General features: G+C 60.2%; 1 protein-coding gene across 1 annotated transcript in view; it reads left to right on the top strand.

Moving 5' to 3' along the window:
- The window catches only part of CSPG4 (chondroitin sulfate proteoglycan 4), a 35,124-nt gene extending 19,500 nt beyond the window's left edge, over positions 1-15,624 (top strand). Inside the window, 15 exon segments of the mRNA XM_014558221.2 lie at positions 1,048-2,502; positions 2,504-2,590; positions 2,592-2,729; positions 2,731-4,578; positions 5,738-5,794; positions 5,796-5,858; positions 5,860-6,222; positions 6,554-6,730; positions 8,308-8,506; positions 8,585-8,719; positions 8,832-8,953; positions 8,955-8,999; positions 12,413-12,596; positions 12,895-14,388; positions 14,391-15,624. Of these exon segments, the coding sequence (XP_014413707.2) occupies positions 1,048-2,502; positions 2,504-2,590; positions 2,592-2,729; positions 2,731-4,578; positions 5,738-5,794; positions 5,796-5,858; positions 5,860-6,222; positions 6,554-6,730; positions 8,308-8,506; positions 8,585-8,719; positions 8,832-8,953; positions 8,955-8,999; positions 12,413-12,596; positions 12,895-14,388; positions 14,391-14,728 (6,705 nt within the window). The 3' untranslated portion in view covers positions 14,729-15,624.
- Positions 15,625-16,641: the final 1,017 nt, after the last annotated feature.

Below are 16,641 nucleotides of genomic sequence, written 5' to 3'. Positions count from 1 at the left end.
ATGGAACAGCAAGCACTGCCACAGCTTCCTCATTTTTCTGTTTCATCCTTCAAGTCACCATAGGCATCATTAGCAAAGAGACTTCTGGCTCTCTCTTGAGGCTTCCCTCTAACCATGATGAGTCTGAGAACCTGAGGTCTTAGTCCAAATTTGGGGGAGCTGTCTGCTTCCACAACCTGTAGGGAGAGCACTATGCCCTGGTCATCCATCAGTCCATCTGCTGCTGCCATTGCTTCTCACTGCCACAAGGTGTCACTGTTGACACCTGGCCTGGCCTGGCACTGAGGCCAGGTCTTCCTCTCTGCCAGGTACATTGATGCCACACCCCTAGAAAGGTGCTCCATACCTGAAGTCCCAAGGCCATAAGTTCTTAGTGTTCTGCTTTTTCAGTTTCCATACTCTGCCACCACCCATTTACCACCTGGTTGTGGGAGCCCTGCACCAGAGCTGGTTCTGGTGTCAACGTCATGGAGACAGACCACGTCCCTCTTCTGTCCCCAAGGATCGCCCCTCACTCCAAGCCAGGGAGGTTTTCCTTACTCACCCTTCAAAACACAGAGCATCTGATTGGCTCCCTATCCCTGCACAGTGAGCCTGGCTGCCTCAGTGACCCCAGTGTCTTTTACTCTACTTGGGGGGACTCATCCAGAGATTTCCAGGTGCCCCTTATTCCAGGAGTGGAATCTTTCATCTTCCAAGGTGATTTTTTCTGGCACCTCTCATCCAAAGAAAGAAGGAAAGAATAAAAATTTAGGTTGAATTTCTAGGAAATCTGTCTTGCTTTATGACAGTTCTTTGTGGGCAAGGACCACATCTGATTCACATCGGGGTCCCCCGAGCCCATCTGGGCCTGGCACAGAGATCACTTTGGTGAGTATTTGGGGAATGAGGAAATAAGGGCAGGAGAGAGAGAAGGGTGGCATAAGAAGCCCTTGCCCTTGGCCGTCTGCTCTGGGGACCCCAAGTGTAGGGGCACCTATGCTTTTACCACACAAGTGATGGATTCAGTGTGCTTCCCCCATCCCCCACACCCCCGTCTCTCCTCAGGTCAGACTGATCCTGGGCAAGGAGGAGGTGAGGCTGCAGACCCCGGCAGAGACACTGCTGAGCAACTCCGTCCCCCACACTGTGGGGCTGACTGTGTCAGACAGCTGGGCTTTGCTGTCAGTTGATGGGCTCCTGAACGCCTCAGCCCCAGTCCAGGGAGCCAGCCTGGAGGTCCCCTATGGACTCTCCCTGGGGGGCACTGGGAGCCTTGGCCTGCCCTACCTGAGGGGTGCCAGCCGACCCCTCCGGGGTTGCCTCTACACAGCCGTCCTCAATGGTCGCAGCCTTCTCCGGCCACTGACCCCGGATGTGCCTGAGGGCTGTGCTGAGGAATTTTCTGCTGGTGACGATGTGGCCCTGGGCTTCTCTGGGCCCCAGTCGCTGGCTGCCTTCCCTGCCTGGGGCACTCAGGATGAAGGCACCCTGGAGTTTACACTCACCACACGGAGCCAGCAGGCGCCCCTGGCCTTCCAGGCAGGGGGCCGGCATGGGGACTTCATCTACGTGGACATATTTGAGGGCCACCTGCGGGCCGTGGTCGAGAAGGGCCAGGGCACAATACTGCTCCACAACAGTGTGCCTGTGGCTGATGGGCAGCCCCACGAGGTCAGTGTCCACATGGATGCTCACCGACTGGAAATCTCCGTGGACCAGTACCCAACACGCACTTCCAACCGTGGGGTCCTCAGCCACCTGGAGCCACGTGGCAGTCTCCTCCTCGGAGGGCTGGATGCAGAGGCCTCTCGCCATCTCCAGGAACACCGCCTGGGCCTGGCTGTCAACATCTCCCTGCTGGGCTGCTTGGAGGATCTCAGCGTCAATGGCCAGAGGCTGGGGCTCCGGGAAGCCTTGCTGACTCGCAACATGGCGGCCGGCTGCCGACTTGAGGAGGACGAGTATGAGGAGGATGCCTATGGCCCATACGAAGCTCTCTCCACCCTGGCTCCTGAGGCTTGGCCAGCCATGCAGCTGCCTGAGCCCTGCGTGCCTGAGCCGGGGCTGCCCCCTGTCTTTGCCAATTTCACCCAACTGCTGACCATCAGCCCGCTGGTGGTGGCCGAGGGCGGCACGGCCTGGCTGGAGTGGCGGCATATGCAGCCCACACTGGACCTGAGCGAGGCCGAGCTGCGCAAATCCCAAGTATTGTTCAGCGTGACCCGTGGCGCCCGGCATGGCGAGCTGGAGCTGGACATCCCGGGCGCCCAAGTGCGGAAAATGTTCACCCTCCTGGACGTGGTGAACCGCAAGGCCCGCTTCGTCCACGATGGCTCTGAGGACACCTCCGACCGGCTAGTGCTGGAGGTGTCAGTGACAGCTCGGGGGCCCATGCCCTCCTGCCTTCGGAGGGGCCAGACTTACATCCTGCCCATTCAAATAAACCCTGTCAACGACCCACCCCGCATCATCTTCCCACACAGCAGCCTCATGGTGATCCTGGAACACACTCAGAAGCCTACTGGGGCCCGAGGTCTTCCAGGCCTATGATCCAGACTCTGCCTGCGAGGGCCTCACCTTCCAGCTCCTTGGTGTCCCCACTAGCCTCCCCTGTGGAGCGCCGAGACCAGCCTGGGGAGCCAGCCACCGAGTTCTCCTGCCGGGAGCTGGAGGCAGGCAACCTAGTCTACATCCACCGTAGTGGGCCTGCCCAGGACCTGATGTTCCGGGTCAGCGATGGGCTCCAAGGCCAGCCCCCCTGCCACGCTGAAGGTGGTGGCCATCCGGCCAGCCATTCAGGTCCGCCACAACACAGGCCTGCACCTGGCCCAGGGCTCCACCGCACCCGTGCTGCCCGCCAACCTGTCAGTGGAGACGAATGCCGTGGGGCAGGATGTGAGCGTGCTGTTCCGAGTCACTGGGGCCCTGCAATTTGGGGAGCTGCAGAAACAGGGGGCAGGTGGAGCGGAGGGTGCCGAGTGGCGGGCCACACAGGTGTTCCATCAACGGGACGTGGAGCAGGGCCGCGTGAGGTACCTGAGCACCGACCCGCAGCACCGCGCCGAGGACACCGTGGAGAATGTAGCCCTGGAGGTGCAGGTGGGCCAGGAGACCTTGAGCAACCTGTCCTTCCCAGTGACTGTCCAGAGAGCCACAGTGTGGCTGCTGCGGCTGGAGCCTCTGCACACCCAGAACACCCGGCAGGAGGCCCTCACCACAGCCCACCTGGAAGCTGCCACAGAGGACGTAGGCCCGAACCCCACCACCTTCCACTATGAGGTAGTGCAGGCCCCCAGGAAGGGTAATCTTCGGCTCCAGGGCACACGACTGTCAGACGGTCAGGGCTTCACCCAGGATGACCTGCAGGCCGGCCGAGTGACCTACGGGGCCACAGCACGAGCCTCAGAGGCAGTGGAGGACATCTTCCGATTCCGCGTCATGGCCCCGCCACACTTCTCCCCGCTCTACACCTTCCCCATCCACATCAGCGGTGATCCCGACGCCCCTGTCCTCACCAACGTCCTCCTGTCGGTGCCTGAGGGCGGCGAGGGCGTCATCTCTGCTGACCACCTCTTCGTCAAGAGTCTCAACAGTGCCAGCTACCTCTATGAGGTCATGGAGCGGCCCCGCCATGGCAGGTTGGCATGGCATGGGGCGCAGGACAAGACCGCCATGGTGACATCCTTCACCAACGAGGACCTGCTGCATGGCCGGCTGGTCTACCAGCACGACGGCTCCGAGACCACAGAAGATGACATCCCGTTTGTGGCTGCCCGCCAGGGCGAGGGCAGCGGGGGCCTGGCCGGGGAGGAGGTACGTGGAGTCTTCCGCGTGGCCATCCAGCCCGTGAACAACCGCGCCCCTGTGCAGACTGTCAGCCGCGTCTTCCACGTGGCCCGGGGTGGGCAGCGGCTGCTGACTACAGACGACGTGGCCTTTAGCGATGCCGACTCCGGCTTTGCTGATGCTCAGCTGGTGCTGACCCGCAAGGACCTCCTCTTCGGCAGTATCGTGGCTGTGGATGAGCCCACGAGGCCCATCTATCGCTTCACCCAGGAGGACCTCAGGAAGAGGCGAGTCTTGTTCGTGCACTCGGGGGCCGACCGTGGCTGGATCCAGCTACAGGTGTCTGACGGGCAGCACCAGGCCACCGCGCTGCTCGAAGTGCAGGCCTCGGAGCCCTACCTCCATGTGGCCAATGGCTCCAGCCTCGTGGTCCCTCAAGGCGGCCAGGGCACCATCGACACAGCTGTGCTCCACCTGGACACCAACCTAGATATCCGCAGTGGGGATGAGGTTCACTACCATGTCACTGCCGGCCCACGCTGGGGGCAGCTGCTTCGGGCCGGCCAGCCAGCCACAGCCTTCTCCCAGCAGGACCTGCTGGATGGGGCCATTCTCTACAGCCACAACGGCAGCCTCAGCCCCCGTGACACCCTGGCCTTCTCTGTGGAGGCAGGGCCTGTGCACACGGATGCCACCCTCCAGGTGACCGTTGCCCTCGAGGGGCCACTGGCCCCACTGCACCTGGTCCAGCACAAGAAGATATATGTCTTCCAGGGGGAAGCAGCTGAGATCAGAAGAGACCAGCTAGAGGTAAGAGGCTGGGGGCATGAGCAGGGGTACGGGCCAGGTACAGGAGGCCCTGCCATGAGGCCTTCATGCTGGGTGCGTTTGTGTGCTTTGGGATGTGCCTGTGGCTCCTGAGCAGGTGTGTGTATGTGCCTTGGGTGCACGCCTGTACATGTACCTGTTGTGTGCCTGAGGTTTTCTGTGGAATTTATTGTCCATACGGCTGCCTGTGATTTGTGTGTGCCTCTACGTGTCATGTGCACATGTGTACATGCTGTGGCCAACCATTCCGATTCCTGGGCCCCACCCAGACTACAGGATCTCTGATATGGAGCCTGAGAATCTGCATTGTAATAACAGTAAGTTCTCTGGAGGGTTTTCATGGGTACAGATTTTGCGGACTATAAGCCTTGGAGACAGGCTTGGCTGCCTCCACAGCTCCTGTGTCCTCAGCTTTTACCCAGACTTCAGACCAGGCCTCAGGGTCTGGAGAGAACTACTGACCACCCAGGAACCTCACAGAGCAACCATGGCCCATCCAGCAGGCCCACTGCCTTGCTGTGTGACCTCACGCCAGTCACTTGCCCTCTCTGGGCCTTATTCGCCTACACTCTCAATTTCTGAACCTCTTGTGGTGCTGGCTGTCTGGACTTTTGGGCTGACTGTGACCATACATGTCTGGTATCAGGAAGTCTTTGCCACTGAAAAAGGCAGCATTTGAACCAGGCTTTGTAGAGTCTGGGGTTTAACAGCAGGGAACAGGGGGACAGTATTCCAGGCAGAGGGACAGAATCAGGAATGTGAGTTTGGGGATGGTGTGTAGCCTTTTCTGCTGGGACCATCAGATGAGGGAGCATCCTCCCTTCAGGCCCTTGGACTGGACTAGGGTCTGCAAGCTGCAAAGGACCCGAAATGTATTAGGGTCTGTGTTGCAGAGGAGGGTGTGGTGCCCTCTGGTGGCAAAGGGTAGCGATAGCAGGACAGGGGCAGAGAGTGTGTGTGTGTGTGTGTGTGTGTGTGTGTGTACATACGTACATACGTGTGGGAAATATGTGTGTGTCTCTGTCCACACATCTGCATGTGGTAAGATTATATGTCCATGTTACTGAATCTGAGGATGTGTGATTGTGCACATCTCTCAGAGTCCTCAGTGGCCTCTCTCTGTGACCTCTCTGTTAACCAGGCAGCCCAAGAGGCAGTGCCACCAGCGGATATTGTGTTCTCAGTGAAGACCCCACCAGAGCGCTGGCTACCTGGTGATGCTGTCCCACGGCGCCACGGCCGCCAAGCCGCCGAGCCTGGACCCCTGTGCACAGCTTCTCCCAAGAGGCAGTGGATGCAGGCAGGGTCCTGTACCTGCACTCCCGCCCTGAGGCCTGGAGTGATGCCTTCTCCCTGGATGTGTCCTCGGGCCTGGGTGCTCCCCTTGAGGGAATCCGCATGGAGCTGGAGGTGCTGCCCACCACCATCCCAATGAAGGCAGAGAACTTCAGCGTCCCTGAGGGCGGCACCCGCACCCTGGCCCCTCCACTGCTCCGCATCACCGGGCCCTACTTCCCCACACTGCCAGGCCTCAACCTGTTAGTGCTGGAGCCACCCCGGCATGGGGCCCTGCGGAGAGAAGAAGGACCTCAAGACAGGACCCTCAGCACCTTCTCCTGGAGAGAGGTACGGCTGTCAGGGAAGCCCAGGTGCAGCGCAGCTCTAGGGGCAGAGTCTGGCGAGACATACAGAGGAGGCAGGCGGCCCGCATTTACAGAGCACCTCTGCTTTATGTACCTTATCTCATCCTTCCTCACTGGCAGAGAGTAATTATTATCCCCAGCTCCTCCCCTCCTTCATTCCTTCACTCTGGGAGAAATAATTGTCCTCATTTCCACCTGCAGAAACTGAAGCTCTGAAGGAGTCAGTCTCCTCCCGCACCCAAAGGCAGGGCATGGGGGGTGCTGGGCCTGACACCCACTGTGCGTCTGACCTCCAGCCCTGGTTCTGCCCGCAGGTGGAACAGCAGTTGATCCACTATGTGCACGACGGGAGTGAGACGCTGGCAGACAGCTTCGTTCTAGTAGCCAACGCCTCAGAGATGGACCGCCAGAGCTATCCCGTGACCTTCTCCATCACCATCCTGCCTGTCAACGACCAACCTCCTGTCCTTACCACAAACACAGGCCTGCAGGTAAGAGCATTCTAGGACCATCTCCTACCTCCTCTCCCAGAGAGAGGTCTCGCATACAGCTCCCTCCTCTCTGAGCCTCAGTTTCCTCCTCTGTACAGTGGGGACACCGCCACATGCCTCACTAGGTTGTTGGGAAGAGGCAAGAGTTATTGCAGTGAAAATGGAACACAGGTGTGAGGCTTTATCATTGGACACTTACAAGTGCAGTAAACAGCCTTGTGAATGGACATGCTTGGCCCTTCTGTTCCCTGGACTCAACCTCAGCAGGAAGCTTTTTCTGTGACATGTGACCAGAACTCCTGAAGAAAGTTCTTTCAAGCCCTTAAGGGTGAACTTCAGCTGCTCCCCAGTTTCACCCCCAGCAAGCAGAGGGCGCAGCCTGGCTCCCCATCCAGCAGAGGTGGAAGTTGAGGCCCAAACACGTGGTAGAACTTCTCCAGGGTCACAAAAGTAGTTACTGGTGGGATGGAAAGGACTTGATTTGACCAAAGCCATACAACAGGATAGCAAAGGAGTGGGGCCTAGAATGCTGATTCCTAGGGTGTGGACTCCAGGTCAGCAGGAGCCATGGAAGGCTTCAAAAGAGGGCTGACTCGCTGTGACATGGGGCACTGGAAATCTTTGGAGGTATAGGATGTGCCTGTGGGAAGAAGCACTGTGGTGGAGAGGCCAGCAGAGGGTCAGGTGCAGGCTATGGGCTGCCCTGGGACCACAGTCAGATGGTGCTGTGTGGCAGCTCAACCACCAGGTGGTGCTGTCCACCACGTTTGTGCCAGGAGCCCTGCGCTAAAGCCTGTTGTCTGTACTTTGTGGCCCTTCTTCCAGAGCTCTGGCTGAGGTCAACCCTGGGCGAGGGGAGGGAATCCCAGAGGGCTGTTTTCCAGTTATGGGAGCCCCTGCCCCAATATTGCTTATAAATTGCTGACCCAGCTGAACATGTAACAGGACAGTGGGAACAGGATCCTGCCCTGCCAGCAGGTGGGAGGCTTGAGGGGGCTCCCCTTCACTCTGAGCATGGGGAGGGGCCGCCTACACCCAGGAAGCCTTTACCCTTCTGCTTATAAGCTGCAGTAAACAAGGGCTCGTGACGACACTGGAAACACCTGGGCTCCCATCGCAGAGCCGCCTTGGCGCTAAGCATCAGCCCCTCCAGCTTACCAAGCCCCACGCCCCTTCCCTCACCATTTCTAAGTGTCTTGGAAAACAAAAACCACCATTCCTGCAGTGTGCCAGCCCCTGCGCAGACTCACCATGGAGGGTCAGAAGGGAGACCCCTGCCTTCCCAGTGAGCCACATTAAACAGTGCTGTGAGCCAGGGTTGGGGGTCTCTGAGGGGGTGAGAGCGGGGGGCTACCTGGGGTAGGGGTACCTGAGCTGGCCTTCAGGGACAAGCGAGATTAGGGCAGGTGGAGAGCAGGGAGCCTGGGTGTGGGGGCCCTGGGCTAACAGGGGAAAGTGAATGGGGTAGAGGGCCCTTTGTGCAGAGGAGCCCAGAGTGGCATGGGCCCCAGGTGCCTGGGAGGAACGAGGTGGGTGAGCTTGATGGGGGCAGAACCTTCACAGGCTTGTATCCCCAGATGTGGGAGGGGGCCACTGTGCCCATCCCTGCGGAGGCCATTAGGGCCACAGACAGCGACTCAGGACCCGAGGACCTGGTCTACACCCTCGAGCAGCCCAGCAACGGACGGGTAGTGCTGCGGACGGCGCCTGGCACCGAGGTCTACAGCTTCACCCAGGCCCAGCTAGACAGCGGGCTCGTGCTGTTCTCACACAGAGGTGGGTGCTGAGAGGTGGGGATGCCCTGCGGATGGCGCCAGCATGGGCCAGCGAGACCCACCTCCACCCCTGTCCTAGGAGCCCTGGACGGAGGCTTCCGCTTCAGCCTGTCTGATGGCGAGCACACTTCCCCTGGACACTTCTTCCGGGTGATGGCCCAGAAGCAGCTGCTCCTCTCACTGGAGGGCAGCCGGACGCTGACCATCTGCCCAGGTGAGTGTGCCAAGCGTGGGTGGCACACCAGGGTCATGCTGCCTCTCCAGAGGTCACAGGCTGTGCCCTGGCTCCTGGTCAGAGGCTGACAGTCCCCTCTTGCCTCTCGCAGGCTCCACCCAGCCACTCAGCAGCCAGAGCCTGAGAGCCAGTTCCAGTGCAGGCACCGACCCCCACCACCTGCTCTACCATGTGGTTCGGGGCCCCCAGCTTGGCCGGCTGCTCCACACCCAGCGAGGGCAGCACCGGGGAGGCCCTGGTGAACTTCACTCAGGCAGAGGTAAGGACCCCTCTCTACAGCCACCACTTAGACTCCACCCGGCCTTATGTGGCCTGCTCTGCCCCTGGACACACACGTGGACACGGGTACAACTTCAGGATCGTTGGCTGCAGACACTCCCTGGATCCCCCATGGTCCAGGCCCTGCGTGCCCCACCTCCAGGAGCCACCAGGCTAGTAGGGCAAATGGGGTTTAGTGTTCCCGGGGGAGGAAGGATGCCAGTCGTCAGGGCTGTATGGGCCCAGAGCAGGGATCAGGGTCTGGTGCTTGGCTTCCAGGAGCTGAAGTTGGACCCTAGGGACTGAGAAAGTTCTCCTGCGTGGGGGACATGAGACACCTCAGTGGCTGGTGAGGGGCATTGCTTGGTTCAGGGGAATGGAGTTAGGGATGAAGGCAGCTGTTGGGCTTGTGGACAAAGGTGTGAGGCTGGGGCTCAGGTCAAGAGCCAGCAAAGAGCAGAGTGGGCCCTGAAAGCAGATGAGTGGACAGAAGCAACTGAGTAGGACAAGCTGGGAGTGAAGCCGCCATCCATCCATCCATCCATCCATCACAGGCAGCTTCAGGACACAGCTGTCCCAGAGCACACCAGAGGCCACCAGTGAAAACTAAAACTTTCAGCCATGAGAAGAGGCAGACCGCTAGGCTGCTGGAATCACAGGGCCTCTGTCAGTGGGGCCAGCAGCCATCACTTAAATTACGGTCCCTTCTAAGTGTGGGAGGTACCCAGCGTACCAGGGCAGCCTTGGTTCTCCCCGAAGGCAGAGCAGGGCGGGGCTTGCAGGCAGGGAAGGAAGTAACTTTAACGAGGGTGGAAAGAGTTCTCAGGTCTCTCACATCAGCAACCCCAGGCCTGGGTTCTCTGCTCTCCTGGCTTCTGCTATGGCCCTCTTTCTGCCCTCCCGCAATGAAATCTTCTGCAGGCCGGTGGCTGCAACAGCTGTGCACCCTGAATCCTTGGGAGCCTTTGTCATTGGATGCCCAGGAAGGGGGAGGGATCAGGACAAGGCCGCCACTCCCTCCCCCACCCTGCAGTGCTTCCTCGCACCAGCAATCTGCAGGGCTAGACTGAATGGCCACCAGGGGGCCAGGCTGGCAGTGCCACCCAGGGAAGTTGGGAGGAGGCTGCGTGGCAGGCACATCCTCCCCCCCTTGGCAAAGAGGGCAGGGCAGGACTGGGCGGTGTCTGACAGCAGCCACTGTCCCACTATACTGAGCTAGGTGGGGCAGGGGTCAGCTGCCCCCATTTTACAGATAAGGAAACTGAGACTAGCAGAGGTCAAGTGACTTTATTCAGAGCCCATAGCTGAGCGAAACCAGGACTATGCCTTCAGACTGTGAGTCCAAGTTTTCTTTCACCAAAGGGCACTGCTGGTCCCCAGAGCTCCGGGAGCCCTCCACACCTCACCTGTGACTTAGCTCATCCCCAACCAGACGCCCCCACCCCCACTCCCAGGGTTCTCCATTTCCTTCTTGCCCACCCGTCAGCCTGGACCAGAGGTTACAGCTCACAGCCCTTGCGGGCCACATCTGGCCCACAGATGTGTTTTATCTGGCCTGCACATGCATTTAATATTTTAAAATTAGTGGTCAAGATAGAACCTTTTGGGGATTTCACACACGCACACGCACACGCACACGCACACGCACACACACACACAAAGCCTGATTTCCAGTTTCTTAAAACGCCTGTGTTCCCTCTCAGGACCATCAGCTGAGCAGCGACCCTTCTGACTGGGCCCTGCTTGCCCTCTGACCGGGCAGGGCTCCCCAGTTCCCCACCGCCCTGGTGCTCCTAGACTCTCCTGCACAGTGTGACCCCAGTCGGTTTCCATCTCACTCTTGCGCAAGTCCTGTTTTTCTGAGAGAAGGAAAATAGTTCCCTGTGTCTCCTGAAAGGGGAAAACAAAAGATAAGCCAAGAGGACACACTGGGATTCGAAGGGGGAGGGAACGGGTTTCTTGGTGGGAGTGAAGAATATCCCTTGGTGTTTAACACAGAGACCCTGGAGGACGGCGGGTGTGGCTGGCGTGGACTTGCCATGGGAGGAGTGGGAGGAGGTGAGGTCATGGGTAACAGGGTCACACAGGGGTCTCTGAGGTCAAATAGTGGCAAGGTCTGAGCAAGAGTGACATGACCTGACTTACATTTTTAAAGAGTCACTCTGACTTCAGTGTTACAAGAAACTGTAGAGGGGATATGGAGCAGGGGCCAAAGCCAGGGCACAGTTAGGAGGCTCTGGCAATAATCCAGGCGGGAACAATGGTGTGTGAGGAGGAGAGGAGTCGGGGTGACTCAAGGTTTGGGGCCTGAGCCACCGGAAAGCCAGAGCTGTGCCATCTGCAGTGGGAAGCCTGGAGGTGGCAGGGCAGGTCAGGGGTCCGTCTAGGACCTGCCTGAGTTTGAGATGTCCCTCAGACAATCCCCGCAGAGCTGCCAGGGAGCAGGTGGATATATGCCTGGAGTTCAGGAGGGCGCAGCCTGGGCTGGAGATACAAATAAGGGGGTTGTCTCCTGGCTTGCATTTGAGGATGTCAGATCCGCCCCCCAGAGCACGTGGGCAGTGCCTGTAGACAGAATCTCAAGGCCAATCTGCAGACACTGGGGGGAAGGGGAGGGACTGGCAAAAAGCAACGAGTAAGGCTGGAGGAAAACCAAGAGAGCAGAAACCCCTCCTGCAGCCAGTGGGTGGGCGCAGTTGTGTCTGGTGCCGCTGAGCACGTGAGCGAGAGGAGGCCTGAGGACCCCTGGGTCCAGCAACCCGGAGGCCGTTATGCCCTTGTGACAACAGGAGCGGGTGCCTGGCTGGCATGTGCTCAGGACAGCCTGGGGGAGAGTACAGACTGTTTTCAGAGTTCTGCTACAAAGAAGAGCAAGGGAGAAAAAAAAAAAAGGAGGAGGTGGGAGCAAATGTTGGTGAGAAAAGTGAGGTCAAGAAAAGCTGTCTCTCCCAGGGGGAAGGATAGCGTAGTTGTGCGAAGACGGGAAGGCTCCATCGGTGGGGAGATTGACGCCATGGGAGAAAGACAGGAGACGTTCAAAGCGGCGTCTTCAGCAGGGAAGAGGGCAGGGCTTTCGCGCAAAGGAGGAGAGACCTGCTGTCGAGAGAAGCCCGGACCGAGCGCTGCCTTCCCCAGGGGCTCAGAGGAGTGAGTGATTTGCCCGAGGTGGCAGAGCTGGGCTTTGACTCAGGCTGCAGAGCCTGGTTCTTCACTGCCACGTGGCTGTTTTATGGTGACCCGCTGAGCTGGTGAGGAAGAGCCCGGGCATCAGACATGGAGCGAGGCCCAGTGGGGAGAGCCTCTCGGGAGGCTGGGCACTGAGGGCTGGTCAGGGAGAGTGCCAGCCTGTGAGGGGGCTCCTGGGCACCACAAGCAGGACCTGCCTCTCGTGCTAGCAGTGGGGTCTCCCCACAGGTCTATGCTGGGAATGTTCTGTATGAGCATGAGATGCCCCCTGAGCCCTTCTGGGAGGCCCACGACACCCTGGAGCTCCGGCTGTCCTCACCCCCTGCGCCCGACCTAGCCGCCACCCTGGATGTGTCTGTGTCTTTCGAGGCTGCCTGTCCCCAGCTCCCCAGCCGCCTATGGAGGAACAAAGGTGAACACCATGATGGGCTGGCAAAGTTGGGGGAGACACTGGGAGAGGCCCAGAGAGGAGGGGACACAGGGCCACGGTCAGCTGCTCGTGTCAGCATCCAGGACCTGGTAACTTACAGTGCGGGTGGGCAGGTGGGGAGGCTTTGAGGTCAAGAGATCACGATCCTGGCCTCCTGGGTCCCTGAGCCCTGACCTGCGGCATTTGTCTGAGTGGGGAGGCACAGCCTTGCCTTGGGGACCCAGGTCTGAGGCTCTCCCCTCAGTGGAGGAGGCCTTCATAGCCTGTGTCCCACCCCCAGGTCTCTGGGTCTCTGAAGGCCAGCGGGCTGAGATCACCACGGCTGCCCTGGATGCCTCCAACCTCCTGGCCAGCGTTCCGTCGCCCCAGCGCGCAGAGCATGACGTGCTCTTCCAGATCACGCAGTTCCCCACGCGGGGCCAGCTATTGGTGTCCGAGGAGCCTCTGCACACTGGGCGGCCCCACTTCCTGCAGTCCGAGCTGGCCGCAGGGCAGCTGGTGTACGCCCATGGCGGCGGGGGCACCCAGCAGGATGGCTTTCGCTTCCGTGCCCACCTCCAGGGACCAGCAGGGGCCTCGGTGGTGGGACCCCAAACCTCAGCGGCCTTCACCATCACGGTGCGGGACGTGAATGAGCGGCCACCTCGGCCACAGGCCTCCGTCCCACTCCAGCTCACCCGGGGCTCCCGCAGCCCCATCTCCCGGGCCCAGCTGAGTGTGGTGGACCCAGACTCGGATCCCGGGGAGATCGAGTACGAGGTGCAGCGGGCACCCCACAACGGCTTCCTGAGCCTGGCGGGGGCCAGCCTGGGACCTGGGACCCGCTTCACTCAGGCCGACGTGGACGCAGGGCGGCTGGCCTTCGTGGCCAACGGCAGCAGCGTGGCAGGCTTCTTCCAGCTGAGCGTGTCTGATGGGGCCAGCCCGCCCCTGCCCATGTCCCTGGCCGTGGACGTCTTGCCCTCAGCCATCGAGGTGCAGCTGCGGGCACCCTTAGAGGTGCCCCAAGCTCTAGGGCGCTCCTCCCTGAGCCGGCAGCAGCTCCAAGTGGTTTCCGATCGGGAAGAGCCGGATGCAGCCTACCACCTCATCCAGGGGCCCCAGTACGGGCATCTCCTGGTGGGTGGGCAGCCCGCCACAGCCTTCAGCCAGCTCCAGGTGGACCAGGGCGAAGTGGTCTTTGCTTTCACCAACTTCTCCTCCTCTCATGACCAATTCAGCATTCTGGCACTGGCCAGGGGTGCCAACACATCCGCCACAGTGAACATCACCGTGAGGGCTCTGCTGCACATGTGGACAGGAGGGCCATGGCCCCAGGGTGCCACCTTGCGCCTGGACCCCACCGTCTTAGATGCAGGGGAGCTGGCCAACCGCACGGGCAGTGTGCCACGTTTCCGGCTTCTGGCGGGACCCCAGCACGGTCGCTTGGTCCGCGTGCCCCGGGCCAGGACAGAGCCCTGGGGAGGCCAGCTAGTGGAGCAGTTCACCCAGCAGGACCTTGAGGATGGGAGGCTGGGGCTGGAGGTGGGCAGGCCAGACGGTGTGTCTCCCGGCCCTGCAGGTGACAGTCTCACTCTGGAGCTGTGGGCAAGGGGTGTCCCTCCTGCCGTGGCCTCACTGGACTTTGCCACTGAGCCTTACAGCGCGGCCCGGCCCTACAGAGTGGCCCTGCTCAGTCTGCCCGAGGCAGCTCGGACACAGGCAGGACAGCCAGAGAGCAGCACCTCCACAGGCCAGCCAGACCCGGTGGCCTCCAGCCCTGCGCCCACCACGGCCCGGGCAGCTTCCTGGGCTTCCTCGAGGCTAACGTGTTCAGCGTCATCATCCCCGTGTGCCTGGTCCTCCTGCTCCTGGCGCTCATCTTGCCTCTGCTCTTCTACCTCCGCAAACGCAACAAGACGGGCAAACACGACGTCCAGGTGCTGACGGCCAAGCCTCGCAACGGCCTGGCCGGTGACACCGAGACCTTTCGCAAAGTGGACCCAGGCCAGGCCATCCCGCTCACAGCCGTGCCCGGCCAGGCAGCCCCGCCCGGGGCCCAGCCTGATCCAGAGCTGCTACAGTTCTGCCGGACATCCAACCCTGCCCTCAAGAACGGCCAGTACTGGGTGTGAGGCCTGGCCTGGGCCCAGATGCTGATCGAGCCAGGGACAGGCTTGCTCAGCCCCCAGCCCCGTTGTCCCCACACCCTGGTGCTGTCTGAGTATCCCCAGAGCCAGAGAGCCCTGGGGACACCAGGGATGGGGGACGCTGAGAGGAAGTTCCAGGGGTCCAGGACTGAGTGGAGTCAAGAGCTGAAATCTCCGGAGCTCACTCCGAGCTGGGAAAACTGCAAGGGGCCGAGGGTGGAGGCAGGCTGGGGGTCAGTCCCCTGCCCTGGAGCTGGCTTGAGCTGTCAAAACCAGAGCCACCTCATAGATGATCAGGACTCTGGGTCCTGGGTCTGTGACCTTGGGTAAGTCACGTCTGACCCAGGCCGCTAAGAGGGCAAGGAGAAGAAAGGGAAGGGACGGACAGACGGGAGTTCTTGGCTCTTCCATTCCAAGCCAGGCCTCCCCTCATCTCTGCTCCAGGGTTGAGAGGAAAACTTTCCCCCTGGGTTTTCGGGAGATGGTATTCCCTGGAGCAGAGGGCAGGAGGAGAGAGCCCCTCCACTCTTGGGAAGGCATAAGCCAGTAGAATAATATATCCAAGGTGCAAGGCGGGTGGGTCGCTGTGGGATGCGTCTATTTAAGGGGACTGCAAGGGAGCTATTTAACACGGTGCTGAACTAGCCCAGACCGATGGAGACCTGAGGTGTGGGATGCCGGGGGGCTGAGGCCAGCTTGCTCCCTTGGCCCCACCTTGATGGGCTGACGGCTAAACAAGCGTGGGTCTGTGGCCCTCTAGTGGACTGGGCTGGGGAGCATGCAGGGTCTCAGGCCAAGGGCTGCTGCAGGGCTGGGGGGGTGGGTACCTAGGGGCACTCACCCCATGGGGTCTGGATAAACGGTGCTTCAGAGGTTCTGGACAGCTGCGTGTTGTTTGTTTGACCACACATGGGGCCCTCGTCCACACCAGCCTTCACTCCCCCAGATGCACGCCATCCTGCTGGGCCTCAGCCACCAGGGTAGATGGGGCCTGAATTTCTACCTCCTGCAGCCTTTCAGATCTCCTCTGCCCCAACCTGTGTGGGCAAGTGGGCCAATCTTTGTGGGATGGAACCAAAACCCTTTGCTTTAGTAGAGATAGGCTAGGCTCTCTCCAAAGAGCTTAAAGGGGGAAAAAAATGAAACTGACGGATGTCAAAGTCCCAGCCACAGATTTCTTAGCCTGAGTTTTGGCCTCCACTACCCTGTGCCTCTCCATCCACCTCTTAGCAAAGGTAAGGAGAAAGAGAGTCATGGGGGTCCCAAGGCTGGGACATAGCACTGATGGGGAGGCAGGAGACCACCTATAAGTGCCTCCCCTCAACTCCCTGGAGATTTTCACAAGGAAGATTTCTGCCAGTCTCTAACCTTCAACGAGGACCAAGGTTGCTCCTCAAAGGCAGAGCAAGCAGCAAGAGTTCCGAAAAGCCAGCTGCCCCTGTACTTGGCCCGAGAACCCATCATTGGTCAGAAATGGGTCTGAGACACAGCACCTTCAGAGGACCCTCGGTGAGTTGCTAAGGAGACACCACCCTCTGGCCCTTTGCCTTCGGAGGGTCTCCCAGTGTCAAGGGCAGTGGAGACAGATTCTGGGTCCCAGGGGACACCCCAGGCCTTGGGAGTAGGTTGAAGTCCTCAGAAAACAAGCAGTATGAGAGCCCTTGTGAGATCTGGTGGGGAAGGGGGGCTGGGGACAGCTGGATTGGGGGTGGAGAGCCCCAGCCAGCCTTTGGCAGCTGACCTGCATCACCTGTTCCCTGTGCCTCGACGTGGGTAACATCTGAACCGGGAGCTAGGGCAAAAGAGGAGATTCCTTCCTCCCTGCGGTCCTGCCTCTGGACCAGTCCCGACAATGCCCTTCATGTGTCAGCATCTGGCCTCCTAGAGCCTCCCTGCTC

The sequence above is a fragment of the Camelus ferus genome, chromosome 27 (assembly GCF_009834535.1).
Source record: "Camelus ferus isolate YT-003-E chromosome 27, BCGSAC_Cfer_1.0, whole genome shotgun sequence".
In the NCBI taxonomy this organism is placed as follows: domain Eukaryota; kingdom Metazoa; phylum Chordata; class Mammalia; order Artiodactyla; family Camelidae; genus Camelus; species Camelus ferus.
Note: the sequence above shows the minus strand (reverse complement) of the source record. Positions and strands in the feature narration are given on the sequence as shown.